Source organism: Panthera leo, chromosome B3 (assembly GCF_018350215.1).
Source record: "Panthera leo isolate Ple1 chromosome B3, P.leo_Ple1_pat1.1, whole genome shotgun sequence".
NCBI lineage: Eukaryota > Metazoa > Chordata > Mammalia > Carnivora > Felidae > Panthera > Panthera leo.
In genome coordinates, this window is record NC_056684.1 from 54,972,547 (window position 1) to 54,994,276 (window position 21,730).

General features: G+C 39.5%; 1 protein-coding gene across 1 annotated transcript; it reads right to left on the bottom strand.

The window, feature by feature from the left end:
* Positions 1-14,132: 14,132 nt before the first annotated feature.
* Positions 14,133-14,627, bottom strand: LOC122222546 (ORM1-like protein 2). Its single transcript, XM_042943117.1, has one exon. The coding sequence runs from the start codon at positions 14,610-14,612 to the stop codon at positions 14,133-14,135; it is 480 nt and encodes a 159-aa protein (XP_042799051.1). The 5' UTR covers positions 14,613-14,627.
* Positions 14,628-21,730: the final 7,103 nt, after the last annotated feature.

Consider the following 21,730-nt stretch of genomic DNA (forward strand, 5'->3'; position numbering starts at 1 on the left):
ATAAACAAGGCAGTAGAGGAATTTGAAGTCATTGGCACCTTTGGCTACAGTAACATTAAACACAGCCCAGCTCTTAGCCAGATAAATATAAAAACCTCACACTAAAGGCTTATTTACCTCAATTCCTATTAACCAATATAGTATACTGTCATCGAAAAATTACAATGCATGGGAAAAGGTAAGAAAAATCACTATCCGAAGAGACAAAGTGGGTGCCAGAACTAGACCCAGATATGACACAGATTTGAAATGATCAGATAGGGTATTTTAAATAACTATGATTAATATGTTAATGACTCCAATGGTAAAAGTAGAAACCAGGCAAGAACAGATGGATAATGTAAGCAGAGAGAAGAAAACTCTAAGAAAGAATCAAAAAGAAATGTTGGAAGTGAAAAGTACTGTATCAGAAAAGAAGAATGCTTTTCAGGGGCTTATCAGTACACTAGACACAGCTAAGGAGAGTCAGTGAAAGGAGATGGCAATAGAAATTTCTCAAACTGAAATGCAGAGAGAAAAAAGAATGAAAAAAAAAAATCCCCCAAACCAACAAGAATAGAATATCCAAAACCCATGGGACAATTTTGAAACGTATAACATACATGCAACTGGAATATCAGAAAAAAAGCAGAAGGAATATTTGAATTACTAATGGCCAAGAATTTCCCAAAAACTAATTACACCAAACCACAGAATCAGTAGCCCAGAGAACAACGGGCAGAATAAGTAACAAATGACCATACTTCTGCATATTATATTCGCACTGCAGACAGAGAAGATTTTGAAAGAAGCCAGAGAAAAAGAACTGCTTCCTATAGAGGGACAAAGATAAGAATTATAACAGACTTCTCGTCAGAAACCATGCAAGAGTGAAGTACTTAAACTGATGACAGAAAATCTATATCCAGTGAAATTACCCTTCAAAAGTGAAAGAGATATCAAGCTTTCTCAGGAAAACAAAAGTGAGGGAATTCTTTGCCAATGGGCCTGTCCTGCAAGAAATATTAAAGGAAATTCTTTAGAGAGAAGGACATTGATAGTGTCAGCCACTGAGATAAATAAAGGCATATTAAAATTATTTATTTTTCTTATTCGTAATCGATCCAAAATATAGCTGTTGGTTTTAATTAATGACAATAACAGTGTACTGGGTGATTATATCACATGACAAATGAAATGCAGGACAGTGGTGTCATAAGGGACAGGTGGGAGGCAGTGGGCAGTGGGTGAAAAGGTACCTGTGCTACATGTGACGGGGAATAGTGTTATTTAAAGGTGAATTTAGATTAATTATAAATGTGCACTGCAAACTCTACGTCAAACATAAAAATTGTTTTTAAAGGAGGTATAACTGATAAGAAAAGAGATAAGATGGAATTATAAAATCTTCGATTGATACCAGAGAAGGCAGAAAGAAAGGGGGGAAAAAGGAAAAAGAACAAATACAATGAATAGAAAACAGCTACAAATGGTAAATACATTTGCATCGTGTATCTTTGGCTAAAGTAGAATGTCTTGGACTTGTGCATGCCATGACCTGTTGGAGGATGTTTTCACGACTGCTCAGCTCACAGCCCCAACAGGTCAGGTGTGAGGGCACCCACTGCATTTGTGGGACACTGAATGACAGAGTCCTCAGTTTGGCTTCCTTCGCCTATTCCTGGGCCTCTTTCTCCTTTGCTGCCTCCTTCGTGAAAATAACTTGAATGGAACCCATGGAATGTTAGGCCAGAGGAAAACCCAGGACCAGTTTTAGGGAAGAGTTTTTTCTGCCAGAGGGAGCCTGGGCTGATTATTCTTCTCATATCTCTGCCCCATGGAGCACTCAGGAAAGATCTCTCACACAATTTGTGGATAAGCAAATGCAGGTACCGATGACAATAAACCTTTGGGAGAAATAATCATATAATTTATATTCCAGAATTCCATGACACCATCAAATGATGAGAATAACAAGAAAGTTCTGGCTCCAATTTCACCCACTGGAATAGTCTCATTTCCAGGTAGATTTATCAAATATTAGTTTTGTAAATAAGGCAAATACCATAAAACTTAAAGACTTGATATTGATCTAATAAGTAGTCATTGGATATAGTCAACTGACATAATTGTTAAAGTTTGGGATTCTATAGAGTAAGAAAAGAGCCCTCACCAGTCTATGGCCTTTAGAAATGTTGCTATGCTTTTTCCTATCATGCATATCCTTCCCATCATGCCTTTCTACCTCATCTTCCTCTGTTCAAATTCTATTTTAATCTTTATTTTTACTGTAAAATTAACATGCTCATTTTGTCCCATTAAAAAACATGCAAGTGATTCACCCTCATGTTTGCCACCAAATTAGGTCCTTTCTGCAGCCCCTACATAGAATTAGCACTTACCTTGATCACAATAAATATGCTTTCTAGCACTGAAAGACAGTTGCCTAGGGTTACAACATTCCTGAGTGACAAATGATCCAGTTTTCATCATTCAGTTTCTCCTAGGGATTCCAAGAGTATCTGTGAGGCAAAAAATAGGATCTGCCTTGACTTTCCATACTTCACAAATACTGGTCAGTTTAATTGCCTCAGAGGTTCATCAGATGTTTATCATTGTAAATTATCGTTATAAATTACTGCAGCTTCAAGTTCCCAAGAGGACATTTAAAATATTTTCCATATTTTAGTGTATTCAGATGCTTTCATACAATTAGACTAACATATCCTGAATTGATGTCCCATGGATGTTAATAGCTTGCAACAAAAGTTTCTTGCTGAAATATTTTTGAGAAATTGTGTTAAAGTTACTTTAAAAGATTTTAATTTTTTAATTTTTTTTAATGTTTATTTATTTTTGAGAGAGAGAGAGAGACAGACAGAGTATGAGCAGGCAAGGGGTAGAGAGAGGAGGAGACACAGAATCTTAAGCAGAGTCCAGGCTCCAAGCCCTCAGCACAGAGCCCGACTTGGAGCAGGAACTCAAACCGTGAGATCATGACCTGAGCCAAAGTTGTATGCTTAACCGACTGAGCCACCTAGGTGCCCCTACTTTATTTATTTATTTTTGCTCACATATTTATTTATTCATTTGATTTATAAATATTATTTATATTTTATATTAAAACTTTATAAATATATTTAAATTTTTTACTAAATATAATTTATTGTCAAATTGGTTTCCATACAACACCTAGAGCTCATCCCAACAGGTGCCTTCCTCAATGCCCATCACCCACTTTCCCCTCTCCCCCACCCCCATCAACCCTCAGTTTGCTCTCAGTATTTAAGAGTCTCTTATGGTTTGCCTCTCTCCCTCTCTGTAACTTTTTCCCCCTTTCCCTCCCCCATGGTCTTCTGTTAAGTTTCTCAGGATCCACATATGAGTGAAAGCATATAGTATCTATCTTTCTCTGTCTGACTTATTTCACTTAGCATAATACCCTCCAGTTCCATCCATGTTGCTGCAGATGGCCAGATTTCATTCTTTCTCATTGCCAAGTAGTATTCCATTGTATATATAAACCACATCTTCTTTCTCCATTCATCACCAACAACCAATTTGACTCCAATTCATCATCAACAAGTTGATGGACATTTAGACTCCTTCTGTAATTTGGCTATGTAATTTTGTTGAAAGTGCTGCTATAAACATTGGGGGTACCTTTGCCCCTATGCATCAGCACTCTTGTATCCCTTGGGTAAATTCCTAGTAGTGCTATTGCTGGGTCGTAGGGTAGTTCTATTTTTAAATTTTTGAGGAACCTCCACACTGTTTTCAAGAGTGGCTGCACCAGTTTGCATTCCCACCAACAGTGCAAGAGGGGTCCTGTTTCTTCACATCCTTGCCAGCATCTATAGTTTCCTGATTTGTTTATTTTAGCAACTCTGACTGGCGTGAGGTGGTTTCTCAGTGTGGTTTTGATTTGTATTTCCCTGATGAGGAGTGATGTTGAGCATCTTTTCATGTGTCTGTTGTAGGTGCCCCTACTTTAAAAGCTTTTTAGTACACTAAATCACATTGCTAGAAAGGGGTTTATTGTTAAATATTTGAACAGTGTTCTTTAGAACACTTCCAGAAATCCCTGCATGGTGAATTTAGCAGTTAACAGACAATTTTATTATTTTGAGTAGACATTTTCAAGAGAAACCATGAGAAGTTTGAACACACACACAAAACATACCTTAGCAACCTTTTTCACGTTGATTTGTTTTTGTGCATGAGCCAATCATGTGTAGGCTTGATGATAAGGTGATGTTTATGATGCAACCAATATTCTGGCTTATTAGAAGAGATGAAGAGATTCTTAGGACAGAGTACTTAAATAGGAAGCCAGGGGTGGGGGTGGGGGATTCTTGATAAAGGACTTTGAAACATGTTAAGGAGTTGGTTAAAGAAAGAGAAGAAGAAAAGAGATGACATCCTTGAAGCTATACAAAAGATCAGAGACACTGGATCTATAGAGAGGACATCCAGAAATGAAGCAGTAGCATTCCCTTCTTGCTCCAAAATACTAAGGAGGCTTCCCAGGTGTTGGCAGTTATGCCATTTTATGCCAGCCTGGGGAGGAAGAGACACATCTGTGGTTGTTGGTGCAGACTTCTTGCTGAGAAAAATGGAGGAAGGCCAGAGATAGCTCACACATGGTAAATAGGGAAGAAAGCATTTCTCCTGGAGTATATTTCCCAAACAAGATGGCCAATGCTAGCCCAAGTTGCTGCGATGTACTTCTGCAGGTTCACGTGGAATGAATTACGTTGCCTCAGGAGACATGGACTGTTTATCTAGTGGTTGCATTCCTGAGAAGGAAGCTAAAGGGCATGTAACAAAAAATAATGAGCTTTGGAGTAAAAAATCTGGATCCCGATCCTAAACTGTCGCTCACAAGCAGTGTGATTTGGGACAAGTTAGGCTTCCCTAATCTTAGTTTCTTTTTTCATTTCTAAAACGAGAATGATGTCTGCTTCATTAATATGCCCAGAATAAATTTTTCACATTGAAGCAGAAGCATTTTTTAACATTCCAAATATATTGGTTTGGCGTTGATTGAAATGAAAACTATAGATACACAAGTTATTTCAAATAAGAAACTTTAGAGACCAAGAAGAAATACGTTGTTTTTTTTTTAATCAAAACAACATTCTGGAAGAGGGAAAACTATGGAGAAAGTTAAAATATCAGTGGTTTCTGGGGGTTAGAGAGGAAGGAGAGGTAAATAGGAGGAGCACAGAGGATTTTTAGGCCAGTGAAAATACTCTGTATGATACCATAATGATGGCTCTATGCCCTTGCATGTTTGTTCAAAAGATGTACAACACCATGAGTGAACTGTAATGTAAACTATAGACTTCTGATGATAGTGTCCAATGTAGGTTCCTTAATTGTAAAAAACATACCACTTGGGGATGGGGGGAATGTTGATGATGGGGAAGGCCACTATGTAGGAAATCTCTGTACCGACCTGTTGATTTTGCCATGAACCTAAAACTGTTCTAAAAAATAGTCTTAATTTAGGGGGGCCTGGGTGGCTCAGTCAGTTGAGTGTCCAACTCTTGGTTTCGGCTCAGGCCATGACCTCATGAATCATGAGCTCCAGCCCTGCATCAGGCTCCATACTGACAGCACCGAGCCTGCTTGGGATTCTCTCTCTCCCCCCCTCTCTCTGCTCTTCCCCTGCTTGTTCTCTCTGTCTCTCCCTCAAAATAAATAAATAAACTTAAAAAACAAATAAAAATAATCTTAATTTAAAGAATCAAAGCACTAGGCTAGTCATTAAAGTTTGTTTAGATGGAGAAAATGAACAAATATTTATATACCAGTTACTTTGAAATTCATGTTAAATCTGTATCTTGTCATCATAACATTGAGTTTCCATTTAAATGTTTGCAAAAATAGTATTGTTTTAATAATTTAAAGACTATTAAGTTGTGACTATGGATGCTTGCTCTAGGAAACTACAGCTGTTAAAATGTATAAGTGGAAAACTGTTCCCTTAAAATGTTAGCCATTTCTTAAGAGGTTGATTTCCCCCACCAACCTAGTGAAAATTAATCCCCTAACTATTCTTTGAGTGGTTTATTTTACGAACTAACCACTATAAAAAGATTGTACGACCCTCAAAATTATAAACAGATCTGAAGGGATTTTTTTCTTGAAAAAATATCTTACATATAACAAAAAAGTGGCTAAAATGCATTAACTTTAAAATACAATGCAGAAACTGAATTTTCCTCAACACATATAAATATTTGTCCTAATCAGCAAGGTCTGCAACCTGTTCCCTATTCCTTGAAAGCTCATATTCCACATAGCCCACAGTCTGGCCAAACCTCAAAAATTCTAAATTAAATATTTTAAGTTAGAGAAGGACAACCCCATCTTTCCTCATTAGGACCTTGCTTCCAAGGGGCTAACCCACCTGGAGGCATGTTTGCTCGTTTAAGAGCCATTCTAACTTAGCTGGGAGATGAAGGACAAGGGAGATATGCACATTTTGGCAATGACAGCTGTCCTACACTTTCATAAAGTTTTCATTATCTCTGGGTTGGCTGCTGACTCTGTTTTGATAGCAGCCTTCTATATCAGCTGGCGGGTATGTGAGCAAGAGAGAAAGAAAGAGAAAGAGAATGATAAAGCAAATTGGCCAAAATATTAACAATTAGTAAATATAATGTATATAGGTGTTCTTTGTACTACTCTTACAATTTTTTTTAACATGTAAGATGATTTCAAAATAAAAAGTTAAAAATAAAAAAGAGGCATGCCGTGAGTTCCGTGTAAGAATCTCCCTAAACATCTCAAGCTGATTGGGAGGTTGGTTTGTACACAGAAAACCTCTAAACGATGGTGGTGCCTAACTTCCTTTTGTCAGCTCTGACTCAGGTAATATATCATGTTCTATGTGGATGAAAAATTAGTAACCTAAAAGGAAAGATGATTTGTCTGAGAAGACATACTACATCCCTGGTTTTCAAAAAAGTTAGGGACATAATCTAGACTTCCTGACCCTGACTCTATGAACGTATAATACTTGACTAGAAAAGTCTGAGAAAGCCAAATGGGCTTTTGCCATCCAAATTCAAACCCTAGTACAGGTGTCTTACAAGAAAGAGAAAAGTGTGTGTGTGTGCTGGGGTGGAGGGTGGGAACGGGGTGGCCTCGACGGTTTTTCCATACCAAGGCTCATAGTCCCAGTGCTTTCCCCCAGCCTCCTTCATCCCTCCCATACGCCTCTTTTAGGAATGGTTCCTGGCCCTGGAGGATTCCACGCCAACCTGGCTCAGGTCCTTATACTCTGAATAGTTATGAAATTTCATTTAGGAGCAAGAGTAAGCCAAGGCCCAGAAAGGAACATATGTTGCAGCAGCTCTGATGCTGGAGCCTGGGTGCAACACAGGGAGTGAGCCAGTAGCCCAGCAGCAGGTGGCCTCGTGGGCCATATGGATGTTCTCCATATGCACACCCTTCTCAGCACCCTGCCAGGGGAGCTTTAGGCAGGACGACCTCCTTTCTTTGGACAAGTTCATCGATTGGCAATCAAACTTGGGCTCAACTTTGACCAAAGCTTTAAAATATAGTGTATTAATGGAAAATTGGGGGTATAATAAGACCAATATATCAGGAAGTAATTGCTGTAGAAAAGATCATTTATCACTCACAGTTCCCAGGAGGAGGGAGCAAGCCATGCCACGGGGTGGGGTGGGGGTGAAGATACATGCGGAAGCATCATGGTCATTTAAGAATCAGAGGAAAAGGGAGGAACTGTTGTTGGCAAGAATCTTTATTGTAATTTCTGCAGGGCTGGATTTATAATTTGTATCACAAGCATTGTCACACACTCCATCTAACTGGACGATTTATGTTATACTCCCATTGCATCCACTGGTTTCTTGAGGCACCAAAATATTAAAAATAATGTAAAGGACTCTAATAGAAATAGAGGTAGCAGCAAACCCAGAGGCAAAGGCAACTGTGATATAAAAAGTAGGATGGTCTCAACTGTTCAGAATTGGCATAATGGCTATGCCAGTTGACTATGAAGAGAACTCTGAGCTTTCTGTGAAGTTCCAGGCAGGTAGAGTTCAGACTTAAGATGGTAGACTTGATACATTTGTGGTCCCTAGAGAATAAAGCTAGATGTGAATGAGAGTTTGAACTAAATGAACTCTATACCCTATCCAGCTCTAGTACCATAAAATAACATATGGAACAGTTCAAGGAGAAAAGACAGTAGGCCAGCAGGATCCCCAGTCCAACCAAGTCTTGGTTCTTATCTTCTGAACCCTAGACCACAAAGAGCTAGGCACAACTTCTGGTCACAGTAGAGCCAGAATATTTGCTGTCTCTCTGCAGAGACAAATTTCTCGTGATGTCCCACTCAACATGTCTTAAATAGGGTGTTCAAAGGCCCCCAGGACAGGGCTAGCTGGGAAACTGCGTGAGGAATGGGGCACACTACGAAGGCAGAGAAGCAATAGAGGAATACTGTAATAGAAAAGAGGATCCACGATGAAGAAGATGGTTATGTTGGTGTCCCTATACACTATGGTTTTCTGTCATTATTTTACTGCTTATAATTCTGTGCCATTTTAGAATGAAGAGAAAGCTGAATGGGATGGTGAGTACCAGTCTAAGTGTTTGCAGGCATGACCTCTTACTTCTGACTTTGTGAATCCTTGCCTTGGATCCTTGCCATTTTGCCTTCCTAGGCTGCCTCCTAATGCTTCCCAGTTCCTCATATTTCCTTAATAATATCTGACTCATAACTGGCTCTCTAGAGAGTTTGAAAAGGCTTTTATATTGAGTGCCTGCATTGGTCACCTCTGTGAAATCAGTTGGGGGCTTTGCTCTATTGGATCATTTGTTTTTATGCTGGGCCACCTAAGAGGGCATTGGCTATAGTGATATCTAAATTTTCCTTTTCCCCTGTGATGTCTGGTTCCAACCTCCTTGTGGCAGTATTTCAGGGTATATCTCCCTTAAATGTGTTTTGACCACCCAACTGCCAGCTAGAACCAGGACTTAGATATCCTGGGTGGTAAGATTTAATGAGTGACTTTTATTAATTCCTAAGTAATAAAATTTAAAAATAAGTCTTCAGATGCATTTAAAAATGTGTCATGTATTATTTTAGGCATGTGAGCTATGAAATAATGGCAATAATGATGTGTTTAAGCCCATTAAATCATGTAGCTGGCTGAAAGTGTTCCATAAAATAGAGTGGGAGTAATAACTGTAGGTCAAATTGAATTTTGAAAGATGACCACACAGGGACCAGGCAGGCTCAAGAACATGAATATACTCTGAGGCAGAAAGCATTTTAATGGAATTTCCTGAGTTTCACAGAGAACACATGTAGTTTATAAGACAAAGATAGTATGAAGGTGTAGATATTCAGTAACTGATTCAGAGATCAAATCGGATGGCCTGCTGGGATAGTCCTTCCGTAAATCGATCCGTGTTTGACAGGTCCTATGTGTAAAGGAATCTGGCAGGCACGGAGGAACTCAAGGTTGATTTGTTCTAAGGTGCTTTTATGCATCCCATTCAGTGCTCTCATGAACCTTAATGAGGCAGGCAGAGCAAATAGTTGTCTCCCCACCTTACAGATGAAGCAATTGAGCCTGTGGTACCTCTCAAATTCTAATGCACATGTGAAGCAGCTGGAGCTTCTGCTAAAATGTAGATTCTGCTACGGTAAGTCTAGAGTGGAGGCTGAAGTTTTGCATTTCTATCAAATTTTCAGATGTAACTGATGCTGCTATGTGTGGTGAGATCTTATAGGACATGAATGATTCCAAGTGGTCTGGCCGAGAAAAATGAGTTCAAGACATAAATAAACAGGCATCACATGTTTGCTGAACTATTATCCTGATGCTATTGGCTAATTGTTGAAAAAGTATGCAGTGCAGATCTCCATAATAGAACTTACCATAGTGAATTGTATTTTACTGCACCCTGAGCTGCTTCCTCAAGTAGGTTCCTTGAGGAGAAGTAATAGTGGTGGTAGAGGTGGTGGTGGTGGTAAGGGGTAAGGTGGTAGTAAGTAATGACAAAGATGATGATCCTAAAAGTAATAGCTACAATTTATTGAGCACTTTCCTTGTATCAGGCATTGCACTAAGTCCTTCACATTACTGTCCTTAATCTTTTTTTTTTAATTTTTAATGTTTATTTATTTTTGAGACAGAGACAGAGCATGAGTGGGGGAAGGGCAGAGAGAGAGGGAGACACAGAATCCAAAGCAGGCTCCAGGTTCCGAGCTGTCAGCACAGAGCCTGACACGGGGCTCGAACTCACCAACTGAGAGACCATGACCCGAGCCAAAGTCAGACGTCCAACCGACTGAGCCACCACCCAGGCACCCCTGTCCTTAATCTTTACCACAATCTTTCCCATGGGAAGTACTGTCATATCCCTAACCTACAAAAGAGGTATTTAAGAGAGAGAAGGTAATAGCTTAGAGCTGGTTTTCTTTCTTTCTTCTTTTTTCTTTTTGTTGTTGTTTTTGTTTTTTTGTTTTTTTGTTTTTTTTTTTAAATATATGAAATTTATTGGCAAATTGGTTTCCATACAACACCCAGTGCTCATCCCAACAGGTGCCCTCCTTAGAGCTGGTTTTCAAATCCAGGTCTGTCTTAAGATAGGGGCCATATCTTCTTCGTATCATTGTCTTTTGACAGCTGGGGGTGAGGGGTGATTTGTTTCTTTGTAAAATGGATATTTTGGGTCAAGAATAAGTCTGGACTTCCTCCTAAGTGCCACAGTGGCCGAATAGGCTGCCCTGATGGAGTGAGTGCTCTGATTCTAGGGATTTCTTAAAATGAGTGAGCAACTGGACTAACTTAGTAGTTTTCAAACTGTTTTACAGAGTTGCTTCAGAAGTGACCTGACTAGGGTGAAATATAGGCCTAAAGGTCAGGCTCTGGACGCTCCTCTGCTTTTACCAGAGAAGCACTGTTTTATCTGATTTATAGGTTCAGGTTCTGTATGAGGTTGTGTTTGGATAAATGTTTCTAATGCTATAAACATGCCCAAAGTCTTTAGACCAGATGACCTCTAATCTTGTCCAAAATTAACATTGTTTAATTTGGTTGAGATCTCAGGCCAGTGAGTGGCCAAGTTTGGATAGAGTCTGGGTCAACGGGCTCTTTCTTCTACCCCATGCTATCCTGATGCCTAGAGCTAGTACCCTCTTCAGACAATTCACTGACAAAGTTACTTCTCAGAGGCCCAGTAGTTTAGGGAAAAGAACTGAAAGTTGGATGACCTTGGTACAAAACCTGACTTCTCCACTAATTAGCTCTAGAGGCTTGAGCAATCATTTATTTATCCATCAGATATTTATTCTATCTCACTATGGACCAGGTAGTGTTTGGTGCATTGGGAATACAATAGTGAACATGGCAGACAGAGTCCCTGCTCTCATCAAAGTCACATTTAAAGTAGTGATACAGAGAATAAAAAGTAGATTGATAAACAAGGTAATTTCTACTCATAAGGATCACTACACATGTGGAAAAATAAAACAGTTAAGGTCAGAGAGTGGAAGTGAGAACCTTACCTTGGGCTCTAGTAGGGGCTCTTGATGAATAGCTCTTTACTTTTTCACCTTACAAAGGAGGAAAAATTCTCTAAAAAACAGAAACATCAACTGAAACAAAACAAGGAGATCCACGTTTCTTTCTAGTTGGATCCATCCTTTGGTGTTAGGTGACCTGTACTCAATGGGAAGGAGCAGACGTACTTCTTTCTTCTGAGACCCCATCTTCAGAAGACTTGCCTGGGACATGTAGGCACTCAGCACATACTTGAGTAGGAATGAGAAAGGCCCACATGTGACAACAAGGTGTTCCAGGTCTCCCCCCGCCACTGCCCCCACCACCCCTTGGTTTTTACAATATGCCCAAGCAGTGAGCAAATGTCATCAGAAGCAAACACTGGTTTCCAGGCATTTTTGTTGTTTCTTCCTCCTGTCTTGTTTTGGCAGGCAGTTTGCTTTATTCAAAAGAACACTCCACCAGGAGACCTGAGCTCTGGTTAAAGATTTGTCACTAATTGGTCAGGTGACCTTGGGGAGTCCTAGAGTTTTAGAGCACAAAAAGATCTTAGGGAAATTTTTCATTTTACGGAGAAGGAAATGAGATTACAAGACCTTAATGCAATTCAATTCAACCTTAATTCAAGGTCATTTGGTGTCTATGGACAGGTCTAGAACCTCAGGTCTCATGATTTCCAGTACACTGTTATTTCTGTCACAAAATGTTCTCACCCTACTGGGCCTCCAGTACTTCATCTGTAATATGAAGGGACTGACATGGCTCAGGGGCCTATTCAGTACACAGATGTGCTTTGTCCGGCTGGCATGGAGCCGTAAAGTCCTTCCATGTGAGTCCGTGGTGTGGGTCGTCAAGTCTCTGGTTTGGCACAGACCCTGTCACTCCCATTCACCATGCTCTGTCATCTGCTCAGCCCCTGGGATCCTGGACTAGAGGATTTCTTGGATCTCTTCAACCTTGAACACATCTGATATCAAGCCTTCTCCCTTCACCTTTTAGATAGAAGACAGAATTTCTGATGGGAAAGGAGAATCTTTTGGACCAACTTTGTCCCTTTCTGGCAGAAATACCACCCATCAAATCAGAGAGGAATGAGAAATTACAAAAGTTTAGTCATCCCAACCCAGAGAGGCCAAAATCTGACTAAAGGCAGCCTCAGCTTATTATAAATTTAACTCGTAGAAAACCACCTGGCAAGATCAAGAGGTGAACCCCTTTGGGCTTAGGAATAAAAGACCCCTTATAGCTAAAACTCCACCCTTTCAGGGAGACCCCTGCATCACACATGCAGAAAGTATGTGAGGCTGGAACACAGTGTTTTCTGGGATGGCGGTGTCCCAGTGGATCCGGTCTGAAGCTTAGTGCTGGGAGGAGCAATGTTGGCTACAGATATTGGCCTCGAATGAAACAATGACTATGCATGCTTCAGGGAATTTTACTAAGTATGAGATCACCCTGGCTGTACTGGGCTTTCTTCACACAGCCTGTTATCTCTAATTGGGGAGTTAGAAAAGGCAAGGACTTTAAATATCCCAGGGAGCCTATCCCCTGCCCCACAGAGTGAAGCTCTTTCTCTAGCCCTGCTATCCTTCCCCGTCAACAGAACACCGGCCTCAGATCCAGGGAGGGTCTTACCTCCTGTCATTCTGCAGTAGAATGCACACTGCTGCATGGTTTGTTCTGTCAAAGGACCTGTGTGGCCCAAGTGACAAAACGTCAATTCCATTATACCTCATCTTTCTGATCTCTTCATTCTCCCATTTGCTCATTTATTCAACAAATATTTATTGAATATTTCCCTACTATGTACCAGATACATAGTGCTTGAGACCTTCTTAGTTAACTGCTATTTTCTTCAATGGCATTTTAAGGGATGCTAAGGGTCTAAGACATGTTTTCTTCATTCACTTTTCTCCTTACACCCACAATGATTGTGGGGAGCAAAAATATGATTTCTCAGATTCTACAGCTCTTTTCTTTCTTCTAATCCTATAGCCATTAGAGAGCCTCAAGGCTTAACTCTCACTATAGACTTCTGAATGATAAAAATAGGCTTTTAAAACTCCTGGCTTATATCTAGCTTAAACACACTTCTTGGGGTGCCTGGGTGGCTCAGTCAATTGAGCGTCCAACTCTTGTTTTCAGCTCAAGTCATGATCCCAGGGTCATGGGATTGAGCCCTGTGTCAGGCTCTACAATGAGTATAGAGCCTATTTGGGATTCTCTCTCTCCCTTTGTATCTCTTCCCTGCTCTCTTCCTCTCTCTCTAAAATAATTTTTTTTGAAAAAAATTATCTTTATTATTAGGAAAATACATGGCAAAACAGAGATGGAAGGTGGTGGGAGTGGAAGATCTAGAAAAAATCACCAAACAAGCTGGCCAAACATGGCTTCCTGCTGTGGAAGAGAGTGATTTGGCCCTTATCTTTCCCACATTTCCTGATTCAAAGAAATCTGCTGTTAGCAGGGCTGGGTCCAAGGAGCTCCATTTTCCTATCTGTTCTCTTCCTGGGAGTTTGGGAAAGGTTGTATAGTTCTCGGGCTTTCAAGATAAAGAAGACTATAAGGAGAAGGAAAAGATGTTACAGCCCTTTGTCATCCCCAGCCCCCTCCTTCAGTATTTTTGATGCCAAAGAGACAAACCCCATGGGATTGGGATAACTTAGGCAACAATACTCCAAGCAGTGAGGCTGTGTTGATGAGGAAGTGAACAGCATCATACTTGGCATAGAAGCTGGCCAGGAGGTAGAGTACAATAGGAGAGATGCTGAGGAATTTGCGGGAAGAGATAAATTGGATCCCGTAGTCCATCTGTCCCCAGTGTGTCAGTAGCTGAGCCTTTCCTTGGTCAGGGGTCTCAAAGGGTGTCTCTTTCATTGTATGTAAGAAGACATACATAGCCAGGTTATGGATGACGTTGGTCAGGGTCCAGACAACAGGGGTGCTGAAGAAGAAGATGCTGAGTAGAACCACATGCAACAGTCCTGCCAAGATGAGGTAGGCCAGCCAGATGCGCTGGCTATTCATCACTTGAGTGTTGGGGTTTACTTCGCTGTGTGCCACCCATACATTCATCCTGCTGGCTTCAGAAGCCTGTCAGGCTCAAGGTGTGGCACTCACTTCCGCCTTTCTAAAATACTTAAAAAAATTTAAAAACATTTCTTGGATTTCCATGTGAAAACTCAAGATGTTTAAAAATGAACTGTCTCTGTACAGCTAGCTATCCATCCTGGTTTTAGTATCTCTGTCATCAACACCAGTCCCCACCCCATCCCCGCCCCCCTGACCTCATTTTCTCGGTTTAAAAACCTTGTCTTCACTCACTTCTGATACCTCTGATACTCAGCTTCTCTACTGACTTCTTTCATCTTGTTCCCTGTGTCTGTTCCTGTCTCTCTGTTGTCACTGCATTCTCCCCAGCTCATTTTTGGGTGGGTACATCAACCCCTGGCCCAATCTCTCCTGCACATACACACCAGACAAATGTTCCTTAAACAGTGCTTTCATCTTACCACTTCCTATCCTATGACATCTAAATCCTTTGCCAGGTTTCTGAGGCTCTTCATGGTCTGACTCCCCGCTACTGATCCAATAGCTTTTTCCATTTTCCTCAACATGCTCTCAGGTGGGTCTCTTAATGTTCCTCAAATGCACAAAGCTTATTTATATTCGAACACACTTTTATTCTCAGCCAAGGCAGGCTTCTCTTCTTTCTTCCCTTAGCCTAAATAGATCACACACCTATTATTTGGAATAACTCAAGTGTCATTTCCTCCATGGACCCTTCATTGGCCAACTAAGCACCTCCTTCCTGTGGGCTTCCACAGGTCTATAGTTTACCCATAGTGTTTAGCAATCATTTACATTAGTCATTCATGGTTTGTCCATTGTGTCTCATATTAATCTCATCTCTCCAAGAAATCAGAGCTCGTTGGTGAGGAGCTATAGACTATACTATAACATATATACTCTATTGTACTATGTTATACCACACTACACTATACTATAGAATTTTGTGCCTAAGCTTCCAAGCCTAAGCTTTTTGGTTGATTGTATTTAGGTAGACTCTATCCACATTTCCTCATGAAATAGGATGCTATTGCACTTCACTGTCCCCTTACAACTCTTTGTGTCAAATAACAGTTGATTCTTATTAAGAAAAAATAACTAGCCATGCTTATCCCATCTTTGAGAATCCTTATCTATGCACACCTATCCATTATACATTTTCGGGCACAGAGTTTATTCTGGTGTTCTTGGCCACATCTTTTGTATTAAATTAAATCCCTCACTTTTTTTTTTTTTAATCGCCTACTCACCTGATGTCAGAGGAGAAAAATAGTTTTAAAAGATATTAGAGAGATTAATTAACCTTCAAGATAGGTGTCTTTTTTCTGCCAAAGAGCTAATCATTTACGTAGAAAAGTCAGTTTCTGCCTTTCAACATGAAAAATAATTTGCCTAGAAGAAACAGGAATATGGTTGTTTATCCTCTGGCAATATATTTAACCTTGAACTCAATGAGCTACAGATCTGTTCTTTTCACAATATAAATTGACTGTCAAGGATTTGTGTACCAAATGATTATGTGCTGCATATTTCTCTCTTAATTCATGCACACCATGTATTGTATAACATTACCTCATATGCCGTAACCATCATGTGTCACATGCAAGATACATAAAATACATCATGAATGTCCCACTAGATATCAAAGTCATCCAAGTCTAATTAACTTATTTTACGGACTCTTTCCTGTTCTTGTCCCAGAACATACAAACATCAGAAATCAGAAGTCAGTCTAAATGTTTGGATACCTTATTGTAGTAAATCATAATATCTTATTTTTCTATTCTTTTGTTATCTGTACATTTAGTCTGGATTTCTTTCAAGTGCACTTCTTGTTTTTTAATGTCACTTTAAAGCCATTTAAAAAATGATACACACAGGAACTCCTTCTCATATCAAATAGGTTCATGAACTGTGAATTATTGCCTGTGACTCATTTACCATTTTAATCCTCTTTGGTTTTTCAAGAGTCAAAAGATTTTGTCTTGCTTCATGGCAGAGCAAAAGTTATACTCCTTTTTATTCAGAAGAATCCATAGATGATAGGAAAATCTGTAGAAGAACATAAAGAAGATTTTCTTCACAAGCTTCATGGACATATTGAGGTTTCTAGCCATTTGGGATCTGCACTACCTCAGAGGAAGATAATACCCAGAACATGGTGGGCACAGAAGGCAAGTTGATGATATGGCCTGGACTCTGTTGCCTTTTCAGTGCAGGCTATTGTATCCACAGAGCTCAGACAAAAGAGAATAGGAGCTCCAGCCCATGACTTTGTGCGTGTACATTATTCATCAAGGGCACAAGTTTTATAAACACATTCCCCCACCCCACATCCATTCCCCTCTTCTTCTGACATGTGCTTTATGAATCCTCTACTTTTCCCATATGTATCAGGATCTGGAGTAACATAGGGAGAGCATGGGCTGGGCAATTTGGGGAGACCCCGTGTCAAGAACGGTTATGCGCCCCTTATCTTGAAAGAAATAGGAATTTATCCTCTCAAGGAAACTTGTCACATTCAAACAAAAAGAAGTAAAAGTAAGAAGTAACCCTGGGGCGTCTGGATGGTAGTCGATTAAGCCTCCAACTCTTGATTTTGGTTCAGGTTATGATCTCATGGTTCATGAGTTCGAGCCCCGCATTGGGCTCCATGCTGACAGTGTGGAGCCTGCTTGGGATTCTCCTCCTCTCCCTCTCTCTCTGTACTTCCCCTGCTCATTCTCTGTCTCGGTCTCTTTCTCAAACTAAATAAGTAAACCTTAAAAAAAGGAGTAAGAAGTAATCCTTACACCTTAGAGGCCTTCAGCCATTAATATTTTAAAAAGCAAGACCTTGTGCTAATTGAAATAGAACCCTCAGGTTATGGGTTAAAACTTGTGGGTTCAAGCAGTCTGAGGTTCTGAAGTTCACTTGGATACCTATTGCCATCAAGGGATCGGTGACTGTGTATCAGGGCTCCCCAACCATCTTGCCTGGAGCAGCTGTGGCTGTTTCCATATTCACCCTGGTCAGGCGGGCTGGTCGGATCCCCAATCTCAGGGTGGAGGAAGCCGGGAGCCTTCCCAGAAGACCACAAAAGACAGGAAAACGCTAAGAAATCTTGCCAACTTGGATTGTAATTTCAGCACTTTTATGACAAATTCTTGTAATGTTTACTCATTTTCCCATTTTTTTTTTCCCAGTAAAGGGTATATCTCTGCCTCCCAGGGTTTGCTACATTTTTGTAGCAGCTGTCATTGAACAATGCTTACTTTTCTCCTAGTTTTCATCATGAAGTTAGAATTCATTGAAGTGGGACATATGAAGTATTTTTTTTCCTGTGGTTTTGCGACCATATTGAAGCAACAGCAATAAAGGAAATGGGTGGGGAATTGCTATTAACTCTATTGGACTTGAGTGTTCCCAAACTGAACACATTATCTTTCTAGAAAGTTACTCTCAACTGCCTAAATACTAAATTCCTTTGTTTTTCTGTCCCCAACTTTATCTACTCTCTTTTTAACTAATCTGAAATGTGAATTATTTTTCCTGCTAAATGACATAGAATAACCATGGAACAGTGCTTTGCAAATAATAAGTAGTCAATAAATGTTCCAGAGTGAAAGCAATTCAATTGTGGTTTTAAACTGTCATGCCTGGAAGAGATAAATTCCAACAAATCATTCTTTTCCTACCCTTTAAAATAATGTTTACTTCTTGTCTCTTTTTTTTTATATGTTTATTTTTGAGAGAGAGAGAGAGAGAGAGAGAGAAAGAAAGAGAGAGAGAGAGAGATCACTAGCGGGGGAGGGCAGAGAGAGAGGGAGACACAGAACCTGAAGCAGGCTCCAGGCTCTGAGCTGTCAGCACAGAGCCTGACACAAGGCTCCAACTCACGAACCGTGATATCACGACCTGAGCCAAAGCCAGACACTCAACAGACTGAGCCACCCAGGCTCCCCTACTTCTTCTTTCTAATGCATATTAGTAGTAAGCTATATATAGTGTATAATTATATAGTATGAGCAAATAAAAAATCACTCAAAATTCTCTTATTGCAATGATAATATTTTGATATGTATTTTCTTTTGGCATATATAATTACATATTTATATTTATACATGCTCATATATTTAACTTTTTATTACATAGTCAGTGTTTTCCCAAATTATTAAGGGTGTGATTTTCTTTTCTTTTTTTTCTTTCTTTTTTTTTTTTTAATATATGAAATTTATTGTCAAATTGGTTTCCATACAAGGGTTTCCATTGTGATTTTCAATAGAAATGCCATATAATGTATTCATATGACTATCACAATATGTTTATTGCTTTTTTGTTAGTCAACAAGATTATTTAAAAAAAATTTTTTTTTAACGTTTATTTTTGAGACGAGAGAGACAGAGCATGAACGGGGGAGGGTCAGAGAGAGGGAGACACAGAATCCGAAATAGGCTCCAGGCTCTGAGCTGTCAGCACAGAGCCCGACACGGGGCTCAAACCCACAGACCGCGAGACCACGACCCGAGCCGAAGTCGGCCGCCTAACCGACTGAGCCACTCAGGCGCCCCAACAAGATTATTTTTAATACAATAAAGCCTTGAATTGCGAGTAACTTGTGTTGTGAGCATTCTACAAGATGAGCAAACATTTCTAATAAATTTTAACTTGATAAATGAGTGGTGTCTTGCAATATGAGTAGTAGGTGATAGCAAAAGTCACAAAAGCACAACTAAACCAATGATTCTTCTCTCTCACTTTCTCACTGTGGGATTGTGGGTGACCGTCTCCTATGCTCAGATGCTCAGTCTCAGGCCACTGTGTTTGGCAAAAATCAGTGATTTTTAAGAACATTGGAAGGCGCTCACAACTGGAACTAGTGTATTTTTTGTCACTCCAAAACACCTATGGACAGTCCTTTGTCTTCCATACCAGAGTAAGCTTAGGAATGCTTTGCTTCTTTCTAGGTCAGCCTGCCTGCACATATAGGCCCTTTCCTCTGCTGCCTTGTTGCCAGTTACATTTAATTCAGTATATGACAAGAGTTTATTAATACTGTACTATAGTCAACATCTGTATGAGTATACCCAATGGCCCCTGTGCAGAAAAACATTGCATTGAGCCAGTAGATAGCAGTGATTCCCTTAGTGATAGTGAAGGCCATCCTACACAATAACCCTCCTCTCTCTTGTCTCCCTCACACCAGCCATGAAGGTTTCCAAAGGTAAGTGCAGGTTAATTTGTTTATTTTTCTTCATATTTTGTATTTTCTTTATTATTTTGTATTGTATTACAGTATTGTAACCATTTTTATATGAATATTCTTGGGTTGTGGAATGAATCATCTGAGTTTCCATTATTTCTTATGGGGAGATTCACTTTGATATGCAAGTGCTTTGGATTACAAGCATGTTTCCAGAATGAATTGTGCCCGCAAACTGAGGTTTTACTGTATTTCAATATTATAAATATTGAAATGAAGATGCTGTGACCATTCAGATATAAAGATCTATTTTTAGTTCTGAGGGTCTCCTTAGGGTTGATTTCTGGCATCGAAATCACTAGGTAAACGTGTTTTGGCATGTTAAGACATTTTTATTGCGGATAGTTTAAAGCATAAGGAAAAGGGCCAGAGTTTTTATGTGAAACCCATGCACCCATCACTCAGCTTCCACAATGTTCAGTTTAGGGGCAGTCTTGCTTCTCCACCACTACCCACACTCCTCTCCCCCTCCTGGGGTTATCTTGGAGCAGATACCAGGCATCTGGCCATTTTGCCCTGGAACTCCTCCTTAACTTTTCCCCTGGCCCTGCACAGCCAACCAGCAGCACATCCCACTGGTTTTATCTCCAAAACATACCTTGTGCCCACTCCCCTCCATCTCTGTTGGCATCATTCTAGTTCAGGCCACCACTCTCTCACCTGGACCACTCCAATAGACTCCTAATTGGTTTCCCTGCTTCTAGTCTTGCCCACTTATCTTAAGGTAAAGATCTAATACTTCCAATAACTATTTTAAGACTAATTCCTATAACAACTCATAATAAATTCATCTTGTAGAATTATTTGAATTTTTCTGTTGAGCATATTCTTTTTTAAAAAGGATTTCAGAGAGTGTTCAACCTGTTTCAAAGAGATCTTTCTAGGTGCAACACCAACAAGTAGTCTCTTGACAGAGGAAGTAGGGGTGGGAGGGAGAGTTGTAGGCACAGATATAGATATATTCAGGAATATATAGATGTAATTATAATTACATATATATAGATTATGGAAACAGATACATATTGAAATCAATCACTAAGTGATATCTAAAGTTAGTATATCTATAGGTCTTCTAAAAATATATATATGTGTGTGTGCATATATGTGGGTATATATATGTATATATGTATATATATAACTACATAGAGATCTAGATTATGGAAACAAATAGAGATATTGCCAAAATCAGCCATTAAATGAAATCTAAAACTGGTATATCTGGACATCTTCTAAAAATCATATATATATATATATATATATATATATATATATATTTATATATATTTATATATATACACATATATACATATATACGTGTATACGTGATGTATATATACACATATATATAAATTATATATATAAATTTATAAATATATAAATCATTTATATACATATATGAATTTAGATGGTTGAGGGATAGTTCTGCCTAGAGAGAGGAAGTTAAATGACCCACTGAAGTTTCTTCTAGCTATTAAATTCTGTGAGTCTATGAAATTTCTTGATGTAATATACATTTCCAGGTGAAAATTGAAAAGGAAGAAGCTTATTGCTTTTGAAGACATGATAAAGATGAGCTATCAGGTTAAAGTCAAGAAGACTTTGATTAAGTAAATGATGGTGATGCTTACCTACTTACTAAATACAATATGTCCATTTATATCTTGTCTGTCCTGTAGTTATTAAGGCCACTGTTGTCATGGAAAGTCTAGGGGGACTGGGCTGTGGTCATCTATAATGGTCTGTGGAAATTTGTGCTGACTCCTTAAGTTAGAAGACTCAGTTTCTAGCACTTCAACATTTAGAGCTCAGACTATGTCAGACAGCTCTTACTGATGTCTCTAGCTCATTTCAGTGGCAACCAACTCCATGAAGAGTCCCTCCA